At 45.5% G+C, this 23,364-nt stretch overlaps 1 protein-coding gene across 1 annotated transcript in view; it reads right to left on the bottom strand.

The window, feature by feature from the left end:
- TTC17 (tetratricopeptide repeat domain 17) overlaps positions 1 to 23,364 on the bottom strand; it is an 85,072-nt gene that overhangs the window by 3,574 nt on the left and 58,134 nt on the right. Inside the window, exons 17-24 of the mRNA XM_038765218.1 lie at positions 14,380 to 14,544; positions 12,169 to 12,425; positions 10,587 to 10,752; positions 7,333 to 7,453; positions 5,294 to 5,453; positions 4,290 to 4,373; positions 3,631 to 3,750; positions 546 to 689 (exon numbers count right to left, since the gene is read on the bottom strand). Coding sequence (XP_038621146.1) covers positions 546 to 689; positions 3,631 to 3,750; positions 4,290 to 4,373; positions 5,294 to 5,453; positions 7,333 to 7,453; positions 10,587 to 10,752; positions 12,169 to 12,425; positions 14,380 to 14,544 — 1,217 coding nt within the window. The remainder of the gene's footprint in view (positions 1 to 545; positions 690 to 3,630; positions 3,751 to 4,289; positions 4,374 to 5,293; positions 5,454 to 7,332; positions 7,454 to 10,586; positions 10,753 to 12,168; positions 12,426 to 14,379; positions 14,545 to 23,364) is intronic.

Here is a 23,364-nt window from a genome sequence, read left to right as displayed (position 1 = left end):
GGGTTCCAATCCTAGCTTTGCCACTCGTCTGCTGTGTGAACTTGGGCAAGTTACTTTACTTTTCTGTGCGTCAGTTAACATCCGTAAAATGGGGGTTGAGACGGTGAGCCCGTCTCTGTCCAGCCCGATTTGCATGTATCCATCCCAGTGCTTAGCACCGTGCCCGGCACATAGAAGCACTTCAATACCAGAATTATTATTACCATTATTATAATTTCTGAATCTAGGCTTTGCCCCTAAGGTTGGGCATTCTGGTGACGGCCTCACCATTATTTCTCTGAAGAGTCATGAACCAAGGAAGCCGGTAGATTTTAGGCTTTGACAGTCCTTGACGAACCGTGCCCCATCACTGTCACTGAGCTGTTTGGCAGGAAGAAAGCTAGGAGGTCAGGGCAGAAATACTTCCAGAAATTTCATTTATTTTCGAGTAAAAAGGAAAGGGGTTTCCTTTGCTTAATTCCTCTGACCCAAAAAGAGCCAAAAGCGATGGGACCTTGAGGCAAGTGAATGACCTGGACAAATTTGATACCCGCTCCCATGCTCACCATTGCGACGTAGACATTGGCCAGGGTGAAGTGGTTCACGACGAAATGGGGGGCTATTTCCACTGCCATGGTGGCCACCACTATGGCATCACTCCAGAGCTTTGCGTTGTGCAAAATGTTGGCCAAGCTGATCAGAGGCACGTCCTGGAGAGACAAAGAGCAGAGAGGAGATAAAGGAGGAAGCAGTTTGTGTTCCTGTGCTTTGTATTTTTGAGAACACCAAGCGCGTGGTTTCTGGGCTGTGATTCCCACCATTAGCAAGGCTTGTGCTTCTCATTGCTGGTGTCAGCTATAAAATGGGGATTAAGACTGGGAACCCCATGTGGGATATAGTTTTTGGCCAACCTGTCTAGCTAGCCTCTACCCCAGTGCTTAGTACTGTGCCTGGCACATAATGCTTGACAAATACCAAAAAAAAAAGCTGCTTATGCTTTAAACTGTGGAAGTGACAGAAAGCACTCAGAAGAGTACAGTCACAGTCTCTTGTCCATTTCCCTATGGCACACACACCAGGCAGAAGGTAGGAGATTCAGCGGCTATCTGCTTATACGGGCACAGACATATAAAAATATTGCCAGGTAGCATGGTCTTTTAGAAAGACCATAGGACAGAGTCAGCAGGCTCAGATTTGAGGCCCAGCTCTGTCCCTGGTCTGTGTGACCTTGAGCAAGTCACCTGATGTCTGTGGGCCTCAGTTTCCTCTACTTTAAAAGGAGGACGATAGACTGTGAGCACCATATGGGGCAAGAGCTTACCCCATAGCAAGTGCTTAATAAATGCCACAATAATGATGTCACTTGGGTGGTTCTGGTGGTAATCTTTTGAGAAGACAGACACGGGCCCCTAGTGTCTCCCATTGCTTCCTTCTGGAGGAGGGATCCGTAGGGGGCAAAAAGCAGCCAAGGTGAAGCGTACCGTAAAAGGATGGGTCACGGGAAGTCATTTACCCCCTCTGGCTAGTACTACAGCTCCGCATCCCTCTCCTGAGGAGAAGGAGGAGGGGTTTGATCCTTGGGGACACAGAGAGAAGCCAGTCGCTGGCCTTCCCCTTCCTGCAGGAACCACTGCCTCCATCTCCACCCACGTTCATTCAGGTACTCACTCCCAGGGATAGACCTACATCCACTCAGACCTGAGCTGAGTGGAGTAGCTGTGGCCATCACCTCTAGTTGGCTGAAACACCCAGTGTGCATCCTGAGAGCCTAAATCTTGGCATTTTTTCCCCCCATCTCTTGCTTCACTTACCTCCTCTTTGCCACTGCTGCCCTGCCCCGGCTCCACTCTGGGAGCTCTATCCCTGCGGTCAGACGGATTTCCCACCTCCGCCGGCTCCTAAAGAATGGGCACCGGGGATTATGGCCGGCCAGAGAGAGTGGTGACCACATCTATTGACCTTTCACTTACCCTCCCCTGCTGCTTTGCTCAGCAATGACTAGGGCTGTGTTAGGAAGTATATTGGTCTCTGAGAGAGCACTGGGTTGGGGTGCGAGTGTCTCTGTCTGTTCCCCCAACACACATCTCTTTAGTACATTCACATCTGTGCAAACCATGGGTCTTTTGGCTAATCAAACAATTTTTCATTAAACATGTACAAGTACAACAAGGACGCAGGGAAGGCGTTGCCTCTTCCCTGAAGAAATCTGCACTTTAGATGAGTCATTCTCCAATCTTTTCATCCCGAGGGTTCCCACGAACCCTCTGCTGCATGGATTCCAGCCCCATCAAATAGTCGTTCTGAGCTTCTCATTTGTGGGATTTCTCCTGAACGTCGTAGCAGAAAACTGGAGTAGGGAGGGAAGGTATTCCTTGAGGCGGCCAGATAGTAAAGGATCACCTCGTATATGCAGGCCGGGCTTTGCCGCTACCATCCCTGGCACTGCATCTCTAACCGCCAAATTACAAGCACTCACCTGGATCAGCAGTACGGATGGGGGAGGGCAAGAAAGCTTGGCAGCACGTAGCCTCAAGCCCCTCAATCCACCAAAGGTTCCGGGGGTCCAGATAGTCGAAGGGAGGGCTTAAGCCTGGGGCATCTTCCCTGTCCCTCCCTCTTCCCCAAGCCCTGGCAGGACACGTCATATGGCATATAAGGAAGGAGTTGTGGCCCAACCCTAGGAGTGCGGATAAATCCATCAATGACAGTTCCTGAGCACTTACTAGGTGCAGAGCACTGTACTAAGCACTTGGGAAAGCACACACAAGAGAGTTGATAGACACAATCCCTGCCCACAGGGAGCTTACAGCTTCCAGTCTCAAGGATTAGACCCAAACTGGACTGGTTCCACGGGGTGAGGTACAATTTGCCTGGGCATTCTCACACTGGTTCTTTTGCCTTGCTGTCAGAGAGCCCAAAGAGGATGGCAAATCTGTTAATGGCAACAAGTCTCATCTGAGGCTTGAGACTGAGAAGCGGCGTGGCCCGGTGGAAAGAGCACAGGCTTTGGAGTCAGAGGTCATGGGTTCAAATCCCGGCTCTGCCAACTGTCAGCTGTGTGACTTTGGGCAAGTCACTTAACTTCTCTGTGCCTCAGTTACCTCACCTGTAAAATGGGGATTAAAACCGTGAGCACCCCCGTGGGACAACCTGATCACCTTGTAACTGTCCCATAATGCTTGCACATAAGAAGCGCTGAACAAATGCCATCATTATTATGATTACTGTTATCTGTCCATTGGGGAGATCTCAAATGTAAATGCAGCTGAAGCCCACAACAGGGTGACGGCTATAAGCTCCCGACTACAACTAGTTCGAGAGTCCTTTACCCAGGAATGGCCCTCTTTCATTCATTCATTCAATCGTATTTACTGAGCGCTTACTGTGTGCAGAGCACTGTACTAAGCGCTTGGGAAGTACAAGTTGGCAACATATAGAGACGGTCCCTACCCAAAAGCGGGCTCACAGTCTAGAAGGGGGAGACAGACAACAAAACAGAACATATTAACAAAATAAAATAAATAAAACTCTCCGCCAGTCCTGTTGGCTCACAGAAACCCCAGGATTAACCACTGGGCGACCCGAAGGCTCGGGAATCAGGAGGTTGCCTGAACAGTGAGATAGAGTCCTTCTTAAATCAGGGTCACTCACCTTCATGTGATGTGGGGCATAGTGTAGGGCCTGACGCAGGCAGTCGATCGCCTTTTTCCCCTGACCCTTGACCCGCCAGTACAGGGCTGCCATGCTGGAGAGGACCCAGGAGGTCTGATTCTGAAAGGGAAAATAGCAAGGAATCGTCCGCTGAAGGCGACTGGGCTAGGGGAACAATAAATTCAAGCTCATTCGCGGGAGCTTTCTAATGTGCTCAGGAAGCGGCTTTCCACTCTGTCGGCAGCAACGAGACAGGTAGGGCCAGCTGCCGTGGGCCGGTGAATCTTTTCCATTTTACAATCCAGACAAGTCGTTTCAGGAACCAAACTATAATCGAGGAAAGAGGTTTTCAAACCCTAACGTGAAATGGGGCGCGTGTGATTTGGCTAAAACCGCCAATCTTTTCCTCCGTCTTTGAAAGACGGAATCGGCGGCGGGGAAGAGATTCGGGAGACAGAGAAAAAACTGATCAGGCGGAGTTCACAGTCCAAGGTCCGTGAAAACTGCCTAAGCAATGAAAAACAGCCGAACGGCTTTTCAAGTACGATAAGTTTGGTGATTTTGTGGTAGATCTTGAGTCCCGGAATTGAGTTCGGTTAAGGGAGTACCTGCGGGAGGGAGAGGCCATCCAGTGGCTAGAGAGCTGGAGCGGTACATACCTTCTCCAAAACTTTGGCGATTCGAGTGCCAACCTGTTCAAATGACTGCTGAGGATACTGATCTTTGCCAAGATTCTGCAACACCTGGATGGGGTTAGGAAGAAGGTCGCTTAGCGGGACCAAGAAAAGGCACAACCTGCTGTGACACAGACTCGGGGGAGCTGAGGCAGCATTCGGAAGCAATAAGGGTCTGTTCCCTCCCTTATGATCACGAAGACAATGTTGCACAGTTCTACAACATACCTCCCGGCCCATTTTTCTCCTTACCCAGCCACATAATAAAGCTTGAGCCCACAGGCCTAGAGTTAAAAAAAAAAAATTAGTCTGTGAAATGCCTCCGGCTCATGCTGTTCCCTTGGCTTAGAGTTTCCACCCCAGATCTATCTATATATAAAAGTAACTGCACATTCGATTACCTAGTAAACATTTTCACGTCTACCTCTTCCATTAGAGTTTAAGTTCCTTTTGAGCAGGGAGTGTCTCGCTTGGTCTGTATTCTGCAAGCGCCTAATACAGAGCATTGCATCCAGTGGATGCTTAACAGGTGCTACTGCCAATTGTCAGCTGTGTGACTTTGGGCAAGTCACTTAACTTCTCTGTGCCTCAGTTCCCTCACCTGCAAAATGGGGATGAAGACTGTGAGCCCCTCATGGGACAACCTGATCTCCCTGTAACCTCCCCAGCACTTAGAACGGTGCTTTGCACATAGTAAGTGCTTAATAAATGCCATTATTATTACTGTTGCTACTACTACTATAACTTCATTTTTGAAAATGAAGGATGGCTACAAAGAGAGAATAGGATTAGATGAAATTCAGGCGAAGCGTGTTGAAGGACTGGAGCCAAAAAAAAAAAACAAATGGCTTCTAGCCCTAATATTTCAGACCACTTTATGCTCACTGCCTCTAGACGAATCCCAGTTTAGACGGAGGTAGCATGCTCAGCCCCCACCTTTCCCAAGGCAGAATTCTCCGGCTGGGTCCACAGCCCAGGGTCCGGCTCACCTCTTTCAGCTGACTTTCCCCGGTATAGTGCAGGCTGGCCCGGTTAGCGACTCCATGCAGGTGGTCCAGGGTATGCATACTGGCCGGCAGGTTACTGTTACAGAGAGGCTCAAAAGCCGGTTCCTGTAGTTGGGTGGCAAAATCTATGTGCTCGGTGATGCTGGAAGACAGAGAAAATATAATCACCTGGGGAACCCTCAGGTGGCCTGGGAAAGAGTTGGCGTGACGCAAGTAAACAGATGGACAACACCAGGAATCTTAGCTGAGAGGCGAAGGCTCCTTTTTAGCTTTCTCTGAATGGTAGCTGACCCCTTAATAAGACAACTGAGTGGGTAGTAAAGCAAATGGATCCCTGCTTCTTCTCTCCTCCTCCCGGCTGCAGCATGGTATCTGTCTATCAAGACCAGGATTGAGATCACAGAGATCACTGACCGCCTTGGTTAGGGTTACTGGATACATCTATTGTGGGGTAGGGACCGTCTCTATATGTCGCCAACCTGTACTTCCCAAGCGCTTTGTACAGTGCTCTGCGCTCAATAAATATGACTGAATGAATGAATCTATTCATAAGGTGAGGACACTCTGCTGGGCCCAAGTGGCCATTTTTCAGTAACTACTGGCATTCGGCATTATGTGAGAGGGGCGTTAGGTAAATGCCCTGTGTAGGAAAAGCCACACCCGTGTAAAAGAAACTAACACTTAAAACTTGTCTAGGATTACTGACTGATATGCCCCAGTCTCTGAACACAGGAATTACACTTTAATCCAAAATCCAGTCCTCAGGGTAATCCCAATAAGACAGGACATATCGAAAAAGATGACTAAATAATACAGCTGTATTCACCAACCCACAAAGGCTGAAGTGGATTTCTCCATCGGAAAAGGGAGAAGCAGTGTGGCCTGGTGACTAAGCCGAAGAGCAGGGGCTTGGGAGTCAAAGGACCTGGGTTCTAATCGTGGCTCTATGACGTGCCTATTGTGAAGCCTTGGCAAGTCAATTAACACCTCTGTGCCTCAGTTTCCTCATCTGGGATTCAATACCTGTTTTCCCTCCCCTTTAGACTGTGAGCTCCATGTGAGACAGGGGCTGTGTCTGACCTGATCATCCTGTATATACCCTGGCACCTCAGTACAGTGATTGGCAAATAATAAATGCTTAACAGATACCACCATTATTATTATCCTTGAGTCCTCCCTCTGTTTCAACCCCCATATTCAGTCTGATGTCAAATCCTGTCACGTCTTCCTTCGCACTTCCAGAATCTGACTCTTCTCCATCCAAATGGCCAACATCCAGGGTCAGGCACTTGATATATTCTACCTTGCAAATGCACCTGCCTCCTCACTGACCACCCTGTCTCTAGTCTCTCCCCCCTCCAATCCGCCGTCCAGACCACCTTTGGAAAAAGTCATTCTGTATGTATTTGCCCACTCCTCTCCATATCAAAGAGAAATTCTTGACCATGGGCTTTAAGATACTCAGTCAGCTCTTTCCCTATCTGCTGTCTTCTCATTCTATAACCGTGGCTGCATGTTGTGTTCCTCTCAAGCTAACCTTACTGTACCCCAATTTTTTCTCTTTTGCTGCCAACCGCTACCTGGAATTTTCAACCCCTTCACATGCAACAGATCACCGCCCTCCCTATATTCAAAGGCCTTCTGAAATCAAATACCCTCCAGGAGGCCTTCCTCAATTAACTGTTAATCTCCCCACCAAATATCTCTTTGGGTTCTCACACCCAAAGCCCTCACACACATATCGTTTATAACAATAATAATGATGGCATTTGTTAGGCGCTTACTATGTGCGAAGCACTGTTCTAAGCACTTGTAGTTCATTTGAGTGTCTGTCTCCCCTGGTAGATTGTAAGTTCCTCGAGGGCAGGGATCATGTCAGCTATTGCTACTGTTCAACAACTATTTCGATTGACGATTGATAAGAAAGGCACGTTACCTCTTTGGGGCTCCTAGCAAAGTTCGCTGAGGACAACTGGGCTCAGGTTTTAGGACTTGATTATGCTCACGGACATGTTACTCACTCAATGTTCTTAGCTGAAACTGCCAGCCAGGTGCTGGCTACAGCTGTCAGCTCCACTCGGCGGAGTTTTAAACATTCGTCAGGGCTGGGCCATCCCAGGCTGCGATAATCTCGGTTTTTCCCTGCAAGAGAAAAAGTGATACGAGCCGGGGTCAGGCACGGCTACCGCAGGGTGGTAGGGATGCTGGAACCAAGTTAGAGGAAATTGGAAGGGCCGAATTCCCTCCTTGTCTCTAAAATGTGAATCATCTCTGAATCTAAAAGAACCCAAAACAAATATTTTCGAGGTGACCCTGGGGAAGAGACAATGGTCCTAGGGGCCAAGGAAGTTAGAGAGAAGTTATAAGACATGGTTCCTTTGTTCAAAGAGCCTATAGGCTAAGAGAACAGTTTCAACTGTTTTAGCAATAACCATAAGCCATAATCAGAGTACAAAGTGTAGGACCATACTAAAGGAGCCGTCCCTTCGCCACAAACTTTCAACTTTTTAAAACATCTGTTTCAAGAAATTTTTCCTATAGGCAGTAGGTGAGGCACAACACCAAGACCAAGGTTCTCTGCACACAGTAAGCGTTCAATAAATACGACTGAATAAATTCGACTATTGCCTTGAGTTTCTTCCTCAAGGATGAACACGGGAAGGGATAAGAGTTATGAAGCTGAATTGCCCCCATCAAATTTGCAACTTAGTTCCCCTATGCTTTCATTACATAAAGACAATGTACGTGTTGATAGCAGAAGCACACGTCTTGACAAAAAGACACAGAGTGTAAGGCTGGCGTGTTTTGGGAAAGAGACGCTTAAGCACCCGAACATCCATCAGTCCCACCGAGTCCACTTCAGAATCCCGATGTCGGCAAATCTATTCGGCCCCAAACAGTTCACCTTGGAAGAAGTTATGGCGTTATTATTATGGTATTTATTAAGCACATACTAAGCGTCAAGCACTTGGGTACCTACAAGCTAATCAGATCGGACACAATTCCTGTCCCTGCAGCCTAAGCAGGTAGTGACAGAGGGAAAGGAACAGTGCCAGGCCACCAATACCCCGGGCAACAGCTATCGCTCGTGTGGACTTTCGGGCCGATCAAAAGGCATGCCAGAAGAATCAAATCCATAATCAGACGGCCCCTGCCCGTGAGTTCAACCGATAGTGTTTCAGCCCTCCTATGCTGAATTCCAATACTAGCGATCAAGCTTCTTTTATCGCTGGGTTCCAAATGAAGCTGCTAGGAGTTGGAGCCATTTTGTTAAATACACAGGATTCACTAATTCGCTTTTTATTTTTTCAAATTGACATGCCTCTTGCCTTTTTAATCATAGTAATATTTACTTAGTGCAAATACGTGCAAAGCACTGTGCTAGGCACTGGAAAAAACTGAAGGGTAAGAATTAGACAGGGTCCACGGCCTCCAAGAGCCCACAATCTAAGAATAAAAAGGAGAGGGAACAGATTCAAAAGGGAAGATGAAACAATAAACCACGAAATCACGAAAGACAAGAAAATGATAAATATATTAAAAAAAAACCCAAAACAGTATCGCAGGAGGGAACTGCAGCTAGTGGAGGAGAATTTCAGATTCCTCACGACTCAGAAACCAAATTTAATATGAAGCTTTTAAACTGGCTGTATTTATTCCAGGGTAGTGAATGAGTCAGGTACTTAACTTAGGTCAAGTGCCACACAAGCAGGAGATCCAGGAACCTTGCTTCAAAGGGAAGTTCCACTGGAGAATGCAGATTTGTTCATGAGTTAAAATGGGTGAGGAGCTCTAAGCATACCGTGGGCCTCTAAACAACTCTAGTTTACAACAAAATGTAAGACTTAAAAGTTTGAGAGGGACTCTTGGTGGATTGATTATATGTAGCCTTGGAATTCAGTTAACGTTGGCATTTCAAATTTACTCCACTTATGTGGAAGAATTTAATAGACTGTGAGCCTCCTGATGGCCAGGGATTATGTCTAATTCCCATGTGTGCATTCCTTCCCAGCACATAGTAGAGTACTCTGCACACAGTAGGCGTAAAGCACTACTACTAAATAAGCCCCTTCTCAACTGTGAGTCCATTGTTGGGTAGGGACCGCCTCTATATGTTGCCAACTTGTACTTCTCAAGCACTTAGTACAGTGCTCTGTACACAGTAAGCGCTCAATAAATACAATTGAATGAATGAATGAATGAATACGCCACAAGATCCAAAGTGGAACCTCATTTGAAATCTCTTATTGTGCACTTGAGTAACATGGGTGAGTGAGTTGACGTGATTACCCTGAAGAAAGTCTGGAAGGCTACGGCCTGGCACTTCCAGGGTGAGGCACTTCACTTGGTGAATGCCAACCAGCTATGAAGTACTTGCCGATTCCAACTGGTGTACTGGAAAATTATATCGCCACAGGCATGTACCTATTTAAACGATAATGCTCCTGACAGAAGGTGGGTTAGAAGAGGGTGTTATATTTTGTGAGCCAGGATAGGGTGATCGCCTCTACTAGGGCAGAGAGGGTCCCAGATTGACAATTTCCTCCCAGCTTACTTGAAAAGATTGCCTGTTGCCTTGAGAGGTCACACCCGAGCGGTAGGGGAACATATCTCACCTGAACTTGGTTTCTTTTCCCCCACCTAGACTTTGTGTGCAGGAAACGTGTCTACCAACTGTTACACCGCACTCTCTCAAGTGCTTCATACGGCGCGCTACACACAGTATGCACTCAAATGCGGTTGATTGACTGATTTGTTTCTGTCCTATGGTGAATCAGATCCGGCCAAGTGACAAGGGACTCTGTAGCGCTGAAGACCTAATCCAAGCTGAAGCCAAGTGTGCTCACTCCCTGGAGGGATAGGATCTCTTCCAAAGTTACTTCAGTTGGTAAAATAGAGCATGAGGGGACTCTGTCTTTTCAGCTTTGTAAGCTACAAAGATTTTCAAAGTTTGAGTGGGAGTGGGCTGACATATGCAGATTTTGATTTCTACCTATTCTATTTGGAATTAACAGAACGGTTTACTCTCTTTCTGGAGATTCATCCCTAGAACTACAAGAAAAACCAAGTGAGAGCACTTGGCTGAGACACTGCCAGAGACACAGTCCAGTAGCAACCGATTAGAAACAAAATTCAAGTAAATTGGAAATGGTTTAAAATATTTCTAACAGCCCTTGCACTCTCTAGCAGGATTTTCAGTACTGTTCTGTACTGCCTGGTTTACAGGCTGAAATCTAGAGACAGAGGTACATTCTCATGGAAAATGGAAATTTACCTTGTGGCCCAGGAGAGGGTATTTTTGGGCCACTGATTTCCAGAGCAGTCTGGTAGGGCTGTTCAATTTCTGCTTGAACCCGTTCCTCTCCATTTCTCCCAGGAGGCTCCAGAGCATCCAGGCTCTCTGCTTTGGGCTTCTTTAACCGTTTGACCTGGAATGTTATCTGAGGAAGGAAAATGTTAGGGAAAAATGGAATAGGCCAACTGCCAAGACCCAAAGGAGGTGGGAACTACATGAGCTTTCAATTCAGCTCTTTCTGGAGCTGGGTGCGGATGGCTGAGAGGAAAACAGCCTTGGCAGTTCTGCTCTTGAGATAAACTGTACTTCTGGTTCCTGGGAACTGGCCACTTGGCCAGTAGGCATTATGCCAAGGTCTGCCTCAGTTTAATTCCACATAATCTTTCAATCAGACATTACAAATTACTTATTTATTCATATTAATGTCTGTCTCCCCCTCTAGACTGTAAGCTCAGTCTGGGCAGGAAATGTGCCTGCCAAGTCCACTGTGTTATACTCTCCCCAAGTACTTAGCTCAGTGTTCTGCACATGCTAAGCACACATTACTGTTGATTGATTGATAATAACTTCTCCGTGAAAATTACTGTTCAGTAAAGCCACATCACCATTTAGTAGACACCTAGACAGATCTAAGCCCTCTTGTTGGTTTGACTGTGATATTGGGCAAATCACGTGATTTGCCCGTCCGTGCCTCTTTTCCCATCTGCCAAATGGGAAAAAACATTCCTACTTCATTTCTGCCCTCTTTGACTTACGCGGGTAGGAATGAGAAGCGACCCACAATGCTTCATGGAGAAAGAAAATGCTGGCTGAGGGGTTTTATATTTTAATCAGTCAATACTATTTTTTGAGTGCTTACTCTCTGCAGAGCACTATACTAAGCACTTGGGAAAGCACAATATAACGGAATTAGCAGATATGCTCCCTGTCCACAATGAGCGTACAGTCTAGAGGGGGAGACAGGCAATAGTATGAACAAATGACTAATTTATAATATGTAATTTAAAGATATGCACGTAAGTGCTGAGGGCTTGGGGATGGGGTGAATATCCAGTGTCCAAAGGACACTTGTATATTTGAATTAGAGACCTAGGGATGAAGAGGTGCCCCTACATTCCACGGGAAAACCTACACTTCCAGAAAAACACCTCCACAAGCAAGCACAGACCATCATTCTCCCCATCTTCAGAGTTCTACTAAAATTATATCTCCAAGAGGCCTTTTCTGACTAATCCTTCATTTCCCCACCTTCATACTATGGCCTGAGCCCCTTTAAGCACCTGGAACCCCCACTCCCACCCACCCCATCCCCATCGCACTTACGTGCATACCGTTACGCACAGCTGCTTCCTTTAATCTGTAATTTCTTTTAACGTCTGTCTCCCCCACAAGATGGGCGGCTCCTTGGGAGCAGGGATCATGTCTACCGACTCTACTGCACTGTGCTCCCCCAGGCACTTAGCAGAGGGTTCTGCACACAGTGAGTGCTCAATAAATACAAGTGATTGACGGACAGGTACCTGGAGCGAGGCATCAGGAAATGAAAATTGCTTCCGCTTACCCACTCGGCTTCGTCGTCGTCGTCATCTCCGCAGTCTCCGAAACAGGAGCTGGCCAGCCCATCCTGTGAACCTTTCTTCAGTACCCGGATGCCCTGCAAGTCCATCCTCCGCCCTTTCACTTCTAATGCCCCATCGAAGGCTTCTAGAGGCCACGAGTTTTCAAACTCATCCACCAGAGCCAGCATCTCTTCCGACATCTGGGTTTCGCCTACGCTCTCCACCCCGTCAGAGCCGTTGCTTTCCGCGACCACGGTACCTAGGACGGAGAGGTTGGCAGATTCGTCTCCTAATGGACATTTCAGTGGCTCTCTATTACACGCCCACAGGGCGACAAGTGCAGAGATGGACCAACCCCAGAGCGGTTGGTGTGGCTGGATTTCAAGGACACTGGCCTGGTGCAGTGGTCCTCAGAAACACAGTGAGCGACGTGTGGCTTGTGACTGTTTGGGCCTTGGTAAGCGGTGAGACATGGGATTTAAAATATTTGGATGGGTCCTTCCATCCAGGTCTTGAGGGGCCCCAACCTTAAGTTCCAGCCACCTGATTAATGGAAGGCCAGAGCTCTGAGTTCGCTCCTTCCCATTTATAACTCCCTATTTCCCTGCTCTTACTGTTTTCAGGGAAGGCTGAAACCCTGGGAGGATCATCTCGCTCTGAGTCCAACAATACATCTTAAAAGACTCTGGGCTCACCATAATTCTGGGAATTTTGAAGAATGGCTTGTGGCCTAAGGAAGGTTGAGGATGTGTTTCGGAGGACTGTTTGGGAGGCTGGTTCCTTTCAAAGACAACTACCGGTTTGCAAACATTTACCTTATACCTTGCTGCAAACAGACGGTTTCAAGGGGTCAAAACCAACTCCGTTTCTTTTAAAACCAAGGAGGTACGTGTTGTGGAGAAATCCTTTAAGTACATACAACAGTCTCCAAAAGGAAGAGGGCGAAACCATACCCATACCCAGCCCGACCATGTGTTAAACTGTGAAGCACTTTCTCAAATAATGCATAATTTATAGGATCATGGAAGGTTCCTACCGCTAACTTGCAGGAAAGGTGGGATTTCTTTACGGTGAAATGACAGTACTTGAAAATAATCAATCAATCGTATTTATTGAGCGCTTACTGTGTGCAGAACACTGTACTAAGCGCTTGGGAAGTACAAGTTGGCAACACATAGAGACAGTCCCTACCCAACAGTGGGCTCACAGTCTAAAAGTTCAAGGAAGGATCTTGGAAAAGACCTAAGAGGCCCTAATAATCTCCCATTAAAATAACTAATGTTCAAATACCTACCCATCCCAACAACTAATCCTAACCACTGTTATTAAGACAATTACTGGAAAGAAAGCCAGGATTCTAGAGCAGGTTCAACCATCAGCCATGCCTTCTCCCTCTGCTGAGAGAACTGTCTGGGTTTTATCCATTGGGACCAGGCTCCTTGCAGAGATTTGCTTGATGAGGGTCAACCTTTGAACAGAGATGTACTCCTCCAATTGGGCAGTCCCCTTCTGCCCAATAAAAGGCTGGCCCTGAACCGAAGGAAATTCATTCTACTCTGACCGCTTGAGCAGAAATCACCTCCTTCCAGCTGGAGACTCTCCTCCATAGGAGATGACAAAAGGGCTCTATTAGCCTCGATCACAACTGGCTGTTCCTGACTGGTTCACAGCCTTGTCAATTTGAGTTTGTCAGGGTTTGCCAACAGCTGAACTGTCATTTTTGATTCTTCACACTGTGGACTATAGGATTTTGTCCATTCTTGACCTCCTTTTGATCACAAACGGACAGTACAGACATTTTTAAACAGTATCACTTCATTTATCTGAATATCTGAACTTGGATACAACTTGGACTGCTCAAGTGAGGTTCACCCTTGGTCACTGACCAGTTCATTCGCTCATCAAGCATTACAAATATCATCAAAAACCTGAGCCATGAGGGGATCATTTCTGATTCATGCTGAATCCCTCGCATTTTGTCTGGGAAAATGAAAAAGCCTGTGGGGGAAAGCCGATATGGAAGCAGGAATAGCATTTTTATAAATAGTACATCTTCAGCCTTGCCACACAGTGTCACACTTACGATTCTCGCTGCACACAAAGAAACTGTCAAAAGATAGGTAACCAACATTTTAAAGAAAAGAGAATCCAGACAAACTTTGGGAATTGTCTTCTCCCAGAAGGCCAGAGTGAAATGTCAACTTCGAACTTACTTTCAAGTCTTAGGGCATCTGAATCCCTCCCTGAATTCTGAATGGAGATTTCTGGGTGGTCTTTTGTTCCTCGCTCTGTGGGTTCTTCTTTTTCTGCTCGCAATGAACTGTCAAAGTATTTCTCTTTGTTGTGGCTGTTGTCCTGGTTTTTTTCATGACAATGTCCTTGATGGCAACAGATATGAATGGGCACATTAGAAACACCTCTGACAAACTCTGTAGCTAAAGCTTCCACACACTTAAAACGCAAAACACACTTTCATCACTACCTCTCCAATCCCACACCACAACATGCAGAGTTTCACTTAAGGAGATAAGACAACTCGATTCTTAGCATGGTGTGAACTATTATTCGGTGGCCAACTATTTTTGTGGTCGAGAATACTAGGTGAAGTCAAATACCCAAGAAAAATCTGAATTCACAAAGCTAACAAATCACTTTCCACTTAAATTTTTTGGGAAATTTTTTTTTTCAAAAACTGAAAATTTCAATGAAAATATATTTCTTCATTTAGTTTTCCCACCTCTGCCAGAAGTGAGAATCTCCCATCAGTATCAAAAGCACCCTGAAATAGTAACATTCATGAAAGAAATCAAACACTTTTGAATTGGCCTGACACGAATGCTGCCAGAGAGAACAGAACTGAAAAGAACAAGATTCATCTTTCCCTCTAGACTCTAAGCTCGTTGTGGGCGGGGAAGGTGTCTACCAACTCTGCAAAACTGTTATACTGTAATATCCCAAGCGCTTAGTACAGGACTCCGCACACAGTGCACGCTCAATAAACACGACAGATTGAGAAATAAACACCTTGCATTAAATACAGTCCTTTTCAGCTAGAAGATGTAATCTGAACCTGAAGCTGTGCTCAAAAGGCAGGAAGTCTAGCATACGTCTAACTCTCCCGATGATGTGTTTTTCAATCAGTCAATCAATCAATCGTATTTACTGAGCACATACTGTGTGCAAAGCACTGTACTAAGCACTCGGGAAGTACAAGCTGGCAACATATAGAGACAGTCCCTACCCAACAGTGGGCTCACAGTCTAGAAGGGGGAGACAGAGAACAAAAGAAAACATACTAACAAAATAAAATAGAATAGATAGGTACAAGTAAAATAGAGTAATAAATATGTACAAACATATATATATATATATATATATACACACAAACATATATATATATATATATGTACATATTTCACCCTAGTACCATCCGTACCCTCCTGTTCCCAGATATTATTTGAGGATGACAACCCCATACCTTTGGGGAAGGATGCCAAGGATTAATGTCCGAACAATGAGAATCAGCTTTTCTTCATGGGCAGAGCACTTACCAATCAATCAATAATAATAATAATGACAAAATGAGCACCCACTGTGGGCAGAATATTGTACTAAGTGCTTGGGAGTGTACACCACAATCAGGAGACGTGGTTGCCGCCTCCTGAGGCTTTACAATCCAACAGAAAGTAAAAACAAATTTTTTACATATAGTGGGAGCAGGAGGGAAAAAAAAGGATATAGCAAGTAGTAGCATGAGTTTGTCAGAATAAAGACTGTAGACTGTGGACTCCTTGTAGACAAGGATTGTGTGTGCCAACTCTACTGGACTGTACTTTCCCAAGTACTTAGTACACTGTGCTCTGCATATTAAGGCCTCAATAAATGCCACTGATTGATTGAGAGGCAGCGTGGCTTGGTGGAAAGAGCCCCGGCTTGGGAGTCAGAGGTTGTGGGTTCCAATCCTGGCTCTGCACTTAGCTGTGTGACTTTGGGCAAGTCACTTCACTTCTCTGTGCCTCACTGACCTCATCTGGAAAATGGGGATTAAGACTCTGAGCCTCCTGCGGGACAACCTAATTACCTTGTGTCTGCCCCAGCGCTCAGAACAGTGCTTGGCACATAGTAAGTGCTTAACAAATATCATCATCATTATTATTAATGAAACAGCTGAATAATCTAATGCGTTTATCTGAAATGTACTTATTTAAGGTTTGTCTCCCCTCTGAGACTCAGGGAAGCAGCGTGGCTCAGTGGAAAGAGCCCAGGCTTTGGAGTCAGAGGTCACGGGTTCAAATCCCAGCTCCGCCACTTATCAGCTGGGTGACTTTGGGCAAGTCACTTCACTTCTCTGGGCCTCAGTTACCTCATCTGTCAAATGGGGATGAAGACTGTGAGCCCCCCATGGGACAACTTGATCACCTTGTAACCTCCCCAGCGCTTAGAACAGTGCATTGCGCATAGTAGGCACTTAATAAATGCCATTATTATTATTAAGGGCAGGGAATGTGCTTATCAACTCTATTATAGTTCACTCTTCCAAGCACTCAGTATAGTGCTCTGCACACACAGGCACTCAAAAAGTACCACTGCCTGATGTACAATTGCACACATGTAAGTAGTGGGGATGCATACAAATTCAAAGGTAACTGTTGATTTGACATAGCTAGGAATGTGACAAATTAAATCAGGGAAGACTTTATGATGTTGATGTTTATGAAGCGCGTACCATTTGCCAAGCACTGTTCTAAGCACTGGGGTAGATACAAGGTAATCAGGTTGTCCGACGTGGGGCTAACAGTCTTAATCCCGATTTTACAGATGAGGCAACTGAGGCCCAGAGAAGTGTCATGCCCGAAGTCACACAGCTGATAAGCGGCAGAGTTGGGATTAGAACCCACGACCTCTGACTCCCAAGCCCAGGCTCTTTCCACTAAGCTACGCTGCTTCTTGGAGAACTTCCTGGAGGAGGTGGAGCTCTAGGAGGATTCCGAAGATGGGAAAGCTGTGGTCGGTGGGTTTGAAGGGGAAGTCGCTCCAGAACCGGGCAGCACCATGTACATATTTATTACTCTATTTATTTATTTACTTATTTATTTATTTATTTATTTATTTTGCTTCTACATATCTATTCTATTTATTTTATTTTGTTAGTATGTTTGGTTTTGTCTCCCCCTTTTAGACCGTGAGCCCACTGCTGGGTAGGGACCGTCCCTATATGTTGCCAATTTGTACTTCCCAAGCGCTTACTACAGTGCTCTGCACACAGTAAGCGCTCAATAAATACGATTGATGATGATGATGAGCTAGGTGAAGTTGGAAAGTGAGCTGGATGGAGGAAGGACTGTGAAGTGAGGTGAGACATAAGATGGAGAAAGCGAGTAGAGGGCTTGGACGCCACCGGAATGGAGGTTTTTTTTCCGGCTGGATGCCAAGGGGAATCGAAGCAATTGGGGATTTCTGATAGGAATATCGAATGATGTTTTAGGAAGATGATCCAGGCACCAGTGCGAGGTATAGACTGAAGCAGAGCGAGACCGGAGGCTAGAGACCAGTGAGGAGGCTGATGCAACAGCATAGTCATGACATGACCAGAACCAGGGTGCTGCCTGTTTGGGAGAAGAGGAAGCGGTGGGCCAGGAAATGGTGTGGAGGGAGAACTGGCAGCGTTTAGCAGTTGACTGATTATGAAAACTAAAAGTCAGCGAAGAGATGAGACTGACGCCAGGGTTGCTGGCTTCTGGCATATGGAGGACTGTGTGGTATTATCGACAGAGGTGAGAAAATGAGGAAAAGGAGTTGGGTTTAGGCAGAAGACGAGAAGTTCAGCTTTAGATACGTTGAGTTAGAGAAGCCACTGGGACTTCCTTTCCCTGGAGGTAAGGAGGTATGTGGAATTAACTATTTTATCTCTGCCTGATGATCATTTCTCTGGTACACAAACAGCCAGCTCCGTTCGACTCTCGTATTGTTCAAAGTACAGGGTACTTGAGTGCTGGAGCTAGAATTTTGTGGAAAAACAACAAAAACACAACTCCCACCTACCCCATAAGTCAAGGGAGCATTTGTCAGATTCTCTTCTTTCCCCACGCCAAGAAAACACAGACCCAAAATTCTACCCAGTTTACCCCCCTCCAGATTTGGAACAGAGGGATGCTGTGAATTGTGTGGAATGGGAATTATTCAATTGCATTTACTGAGCACTATGTGCGAAGCACTGTACTAAGCGCTTGGGAGAGTACAATATAACCGATACATTCCTGCCCACAACGAGCTCACGGTCTAGAGGGGCAGACAGACATTACTATAAATAAATAAATTAGGTATATACAGAAGTATGTATAAGGAGCTTTACACAAGGCACCAGCTGAAACAGTATAAGACTGAAATGTTCTATGGAGCCCAAGAGCGGGGATCCTAGATCAACTTCTTAAAGTCTTTCCCAACACCACGTATGGAATTCCCAAAGCCCCCATATACCGCATTGAATGATGCATCCATTAAACCCACCTCCCAGGCATGAGCATGGGATATAATTTAACTGCCCCTTGGTTCCCCCAGGTGATCCTAACTCAATGGAAATGGGATGGGAGACAGTTCTGGATAAGTGAGCGCGATGGCAGCCAGCTACTACTGACTCTAGTTTTGTTCCAGTGAAGATTCTTCCTAGAATCCTCACGTGGAGCAATGCTTTTTGTTCCGAGAAGGCAAAATTCACGGTGGAAAGCTGAACTCTGTTGCAACATTAACCCGGAGAGTCGTTGGAGGGTTCCTCACGGTGACTTCTTGAATACTGCACTATTTGTTTACATCCCATTTTCAACATTTAATACCGTTTTGTGAATGGGGAGAATCTAAACATTGAGTATCACTGGGTGATTGATTTCACTCTTCCTCGAAAAGGCTCCGAGTCCCGATTTAAGTGGCGTTTCAGGAAATGGTTTTTAAGCCCCTCTATAACAAGTAGCGTGCCCTAGCGGATACAGTAGGGGCCTAGGAGTAAGGATCTGGGTTCTAATCCCGGTCCGCTACTTGCCTGTTGTGTGATCTCGGACAAATCACTTCACTTCTCTGTGCCTCAGTTACCTCATCTGTAAAATGCGGATTAAGCCTGTGGGCCCCATATGTTTGTACATATTTATTACTCTATTTATTTTACTTGTACATATCTATTCTATTAATTTTATTTTGTTAGTATGTTTGGTTTTGTTCTCTGTCTCCCCTTTAGACTGTGAGCCCACTGTTGGGTAGGGACTGTCTCTATATGTTGCCAACTTGTACTTCCCAAGCTTTTAGTACAGTGCTTTGCACACAGTAAGCGCTCAATAAATACGATTGATTGATTGATTCTATCTACCCAGTGCTAAGTACAGTGCCTGGCACATAATAAGCACTTAACAAATAACCCTTTAAAGTTTGACAAAAAAATCCTCTTGCAGTTTGGGTGGAAAGGGTAGGAAGATGATCCTTTTTTACAAATGGTATCGTACTCCTGAGTGAAAACCTTTACGGAATGTTTCACACTACTTTCCTCTCCATCTCACAGTAGACACCTGCCCTTCTGCCTTCCAAGTTCTGTGCGTCTCCTCTTCAAACCTCCTGCTTTGAATCGGGTGAATTAAAAGCAAACCGCCGCACAGGCAATAGCTAAATCCCCAATGCTTTCAATATTGGCACCCACTAAAATTCTTGCTGGCTTTCACACTTGACTGCTTCCACCAGCCTATGCCTCTCTCCTCCCTTCCCTCTCCTGCCCCCCACCCCACCATGAAAATTTAATTGGTTTCATCTTTTTAAATCTCTGCAATACGCAGAGTGCTTCATGGGTAATTCATAAGATACGCTGCGCACAGGACCCCAAAGCTAAAATTAGTCCTCCTGTCTGACATCAAACCCAGACGGCCTTTGATGCAAGCCTGGCGCATTCTAAGAATGTGCGGCCCTTCGATAAAGAAAACCTGGGCCAACACCATTTCCTGACCAACGGGAGAACAGAAAAAGAGGTCAGGGTAGAACAGAGGGGTAAGGCAGCTGGAGGGGGGGGTAGAGATGGAGAAAGGGTGGGGGGTGGGAAGGATGACAGGCCTATTTCAAGATTTTGACTTAAACTGCATGCTAAAGAAACAGGAACATCAAAATGAAAATAATGTGATTTTAAGATTATAATAATGATGGGATTTGTTAAGCTCTTACTATGTGCCAAGCACTAGGGTAGATACAAGCTAAACAGGTCGTCCCTCGTGGGGCTCACAGTCGTAATCCCCATTTTACAGGTGAGGCAACTACGGCCCAGAGAAGTCAAGTGACTTGCCCAAAGTCACACAACTGATCAGTGGCAGAGCCAGGATTAGAACCCTTGACCTCTGACTCCCAAGCCCGTGCTCTTTCCACCGAGCCGCGGTGCTTTCATACACCGATGGCTCAAAAAGGCTGGGAAAGAGTCCTGGCGTGCTTTGGATAAGTAACGCAGCTAAATATAGACAGCCGAACTGCCTAATTCTTTAATTACTCTTTCGAGTTGTCTAGTGACGAACAGAAGCAGGTTTGAAAAGAACTGAAATTTCCACGAGCTGGGCGACGGGTCTCCTCTAGCCCTAAATGGAGCTGGAAAGGCTTCCTAATCAAAATACACCTCTCTCTCTTCAGGAGTGGGAATCAGTGGAATCACCAGTGTAAGAAATAAAAAACTGATTGAGAGGGGAAAGGAGTGGAAAGGATGATCTGAACTGTAACAAGCCCGCTTACAAGCATGTGACTATTTTTTAAAAATTTAGCTCTAGCTTTAATAGAAATGTGTAATTTGGGCTAACCTTATGTCCTTTTGAATAATAATAATTATGATGGCATTTGTTAGGTGCTTACTGTTTGCAAAGCACTGTTCGAAGCACTGGGGAGGATGCAAGGTGATCAGGTCGTCCCACGTGGGGCTCACAGTCTTAATCCCCATTTTACAAATGAGGTAACTGAGGCACAGAGAAGTTATGTGACTTGTCCAATTTGAACCCATGACCTCTGACACCCAAGCCCGTGCTCTTTCCACTGAGCCACGCTGCTTCGAATACACAGTTAAGTGGGAAAGGCCTCACTTTGAATCCTGCGATGTATGTGGAATTTTATTCATTCAGTCATTCATTCAATAGTATTTATTGAGTGTTGTGTGCAGAGCACCGTACTAAGCGCTTGGGAAGTACAAACTGACAACATATTCCCAAGTGCTTAGTACAGTGCTCTGCATACAGTAAGCGCTCAATAAATACAATTAATTGATATAGAGATGGTCCCTACACAACAGGCTCACGGTCTAGAAAATAGTAATGTTGGTATTTGTTAAGCGCTTACTATGTGCCAAGCACTGTTCTAAGCGCTGGGGTAAATACAAGGTAATCACGCTGTCCCACGTGGGGCTCACAGTCTTAATCCCCATTTTACAGATGAGGTAACTGAGGCATAGAGAAGTTAAGTGACATGCCCAAAGTCACACAGCTGATAAGCGGCAGAGCTGGGATCGGAACCCACGACCCCTGATTCCCAAGCCCAGGCACTTTCCACTAAGCTACGCTGCTTCTCCAATTCTATTTTATACTTTATGCACTCCTTGTGTGTAGACAATTTGCTAAGATAATTTTCTGCTGGCTGTTATGCTTTTCTGAGAAATGCATTTATAAGAACTATTACAAAAACTGTTACCAGGTGAGTACAATATAGCCTTGTACTCTGTCTCCAAGAACGGTAGCAGGAAACTTTACAACCTTTCTAATGCACCATCCCTACCTTGTCCTCTAGCATCTCATCACGGACCTCTCGTCTATGAATTTATCCAAGACTTTAACCGTTTGATGATTTTGGCACTCGCTACTCCTTGTAATGAATTCCACTCACTACCCACTGTGCGAAGTAGGGCTTCTTTTTATGTGATCTTGGAAAGGTCACTTAACTTCTCCGTGCCTCGGTTTCCTCTCCTGTAAAATGGGCATTCGATGCCTGGGCTCCCTCCTACGTTGACCGGGAGCCCCATGTGGGATCTATATCGACCCCAGGGCTTAAAACAGTGCTGGTCACATAATGCTCAGCAAATAAAATAAAGATAATAATAATAATTAGATTGAAGCCATCTTCCTCTGAATTACTGAGTTTTTATGGGATTTCGAGTTCCTGTTTCTTTCTAATTCCAGGCTAGAGCCTAGTCACTGCTCAGGGGCAATTTCTAATTGCCGACTGTACTAAATAACTGTGCGAAACATCCCAGAGTGTGACTAAGTCTGTAATCTTCTTGTGGGCAGGGATCAGATCTATCAACTTTAGTATACTACACTTTCGCAAGCACTTAAGTCCGGTGCTCTGTGCACAGAAAGCGCTAAAAAACCACTGATTGATCGATTCTTATCCCAGCTCAACGCCTGACTTTGAGCAGAAAAAAGATCTCAGTTGACCAATTTTAGATCTTCCCAGGTTTTTCTTTCTTTAAGAAGCACAGGGGGTAAGAACTTGTTCCTCTTCTGACTAGAAGCCGGCTTGAATTGGGGATCACAGGCTGGAACGATGCATTAACCCAAAGATCTGAGCCCTCAGAGACGCCTGCGATCACATCCAAGCCAGCACCGCCACACGGCCCGTTAACCCGCAGTTTTCCAAAAAGTAAAATACAATCAAATTCACTTGTAACGCAAGCTGGGATTTGAATCTGGGTTTTAGAATGTCAAAGTGAAGAGCAAATGCTGAATGGAAGGTGGTCCTTGCAGAGGGAAGCTATTTTAAAAGGCCACCTATGAAGAGATCACCCAAATATATTTGCCTAAATAAACATTAAGCCTTATAGCTTCTTTTCTATGATCTCCTACAAAAGATGTCTTAGAGTAGGCGTTCTGATACATTCAATTAGAAAGCTCAGTGGTGAGAAACACAGATAAAGCCTTCCTCCACACACAATCGTGGGTGCCTTTTTATAGTTTTTATCCTCGCCCCCTTCACTGCACTGCACTCAAATTATACAGCTGTACGACTAATCCTTTTTCTAAACTAGCAGGTAACCTAGTAACGTTTTACGTTGACAAAAAAAAAAATTACAGCATCATTCTATACCATCTCACCTCCTCCCTAGAAAGAATTTGTTTCTAAAGCTTTTCAGAGTGGGTTTTCATATAGCTCATTATGACACAGAAGAGGTCATACAGCTGTTCACTGTATCTTCATTGGAGTCACAT

Source organism: Tachyglossus aculeatus, chromosome 22 (genome assembly GCF_015852505.1).
Source record: "Tachyglossus aculeatus isolate mTacAcu1 chromosome 22, mTacAcu1.pri, whole genome shotgun sequence".
NCBI lineage: Eukaryota > Metazoa > Chordata > Mammalia > Monotremata > Tachyglossidae > Tachyglossus > Tachyglossus aculeatus.
Note: the sequence above shows the minus strand (reverse complement) of the source record. Positions and strands in the feature narration are given on the sequence as shown.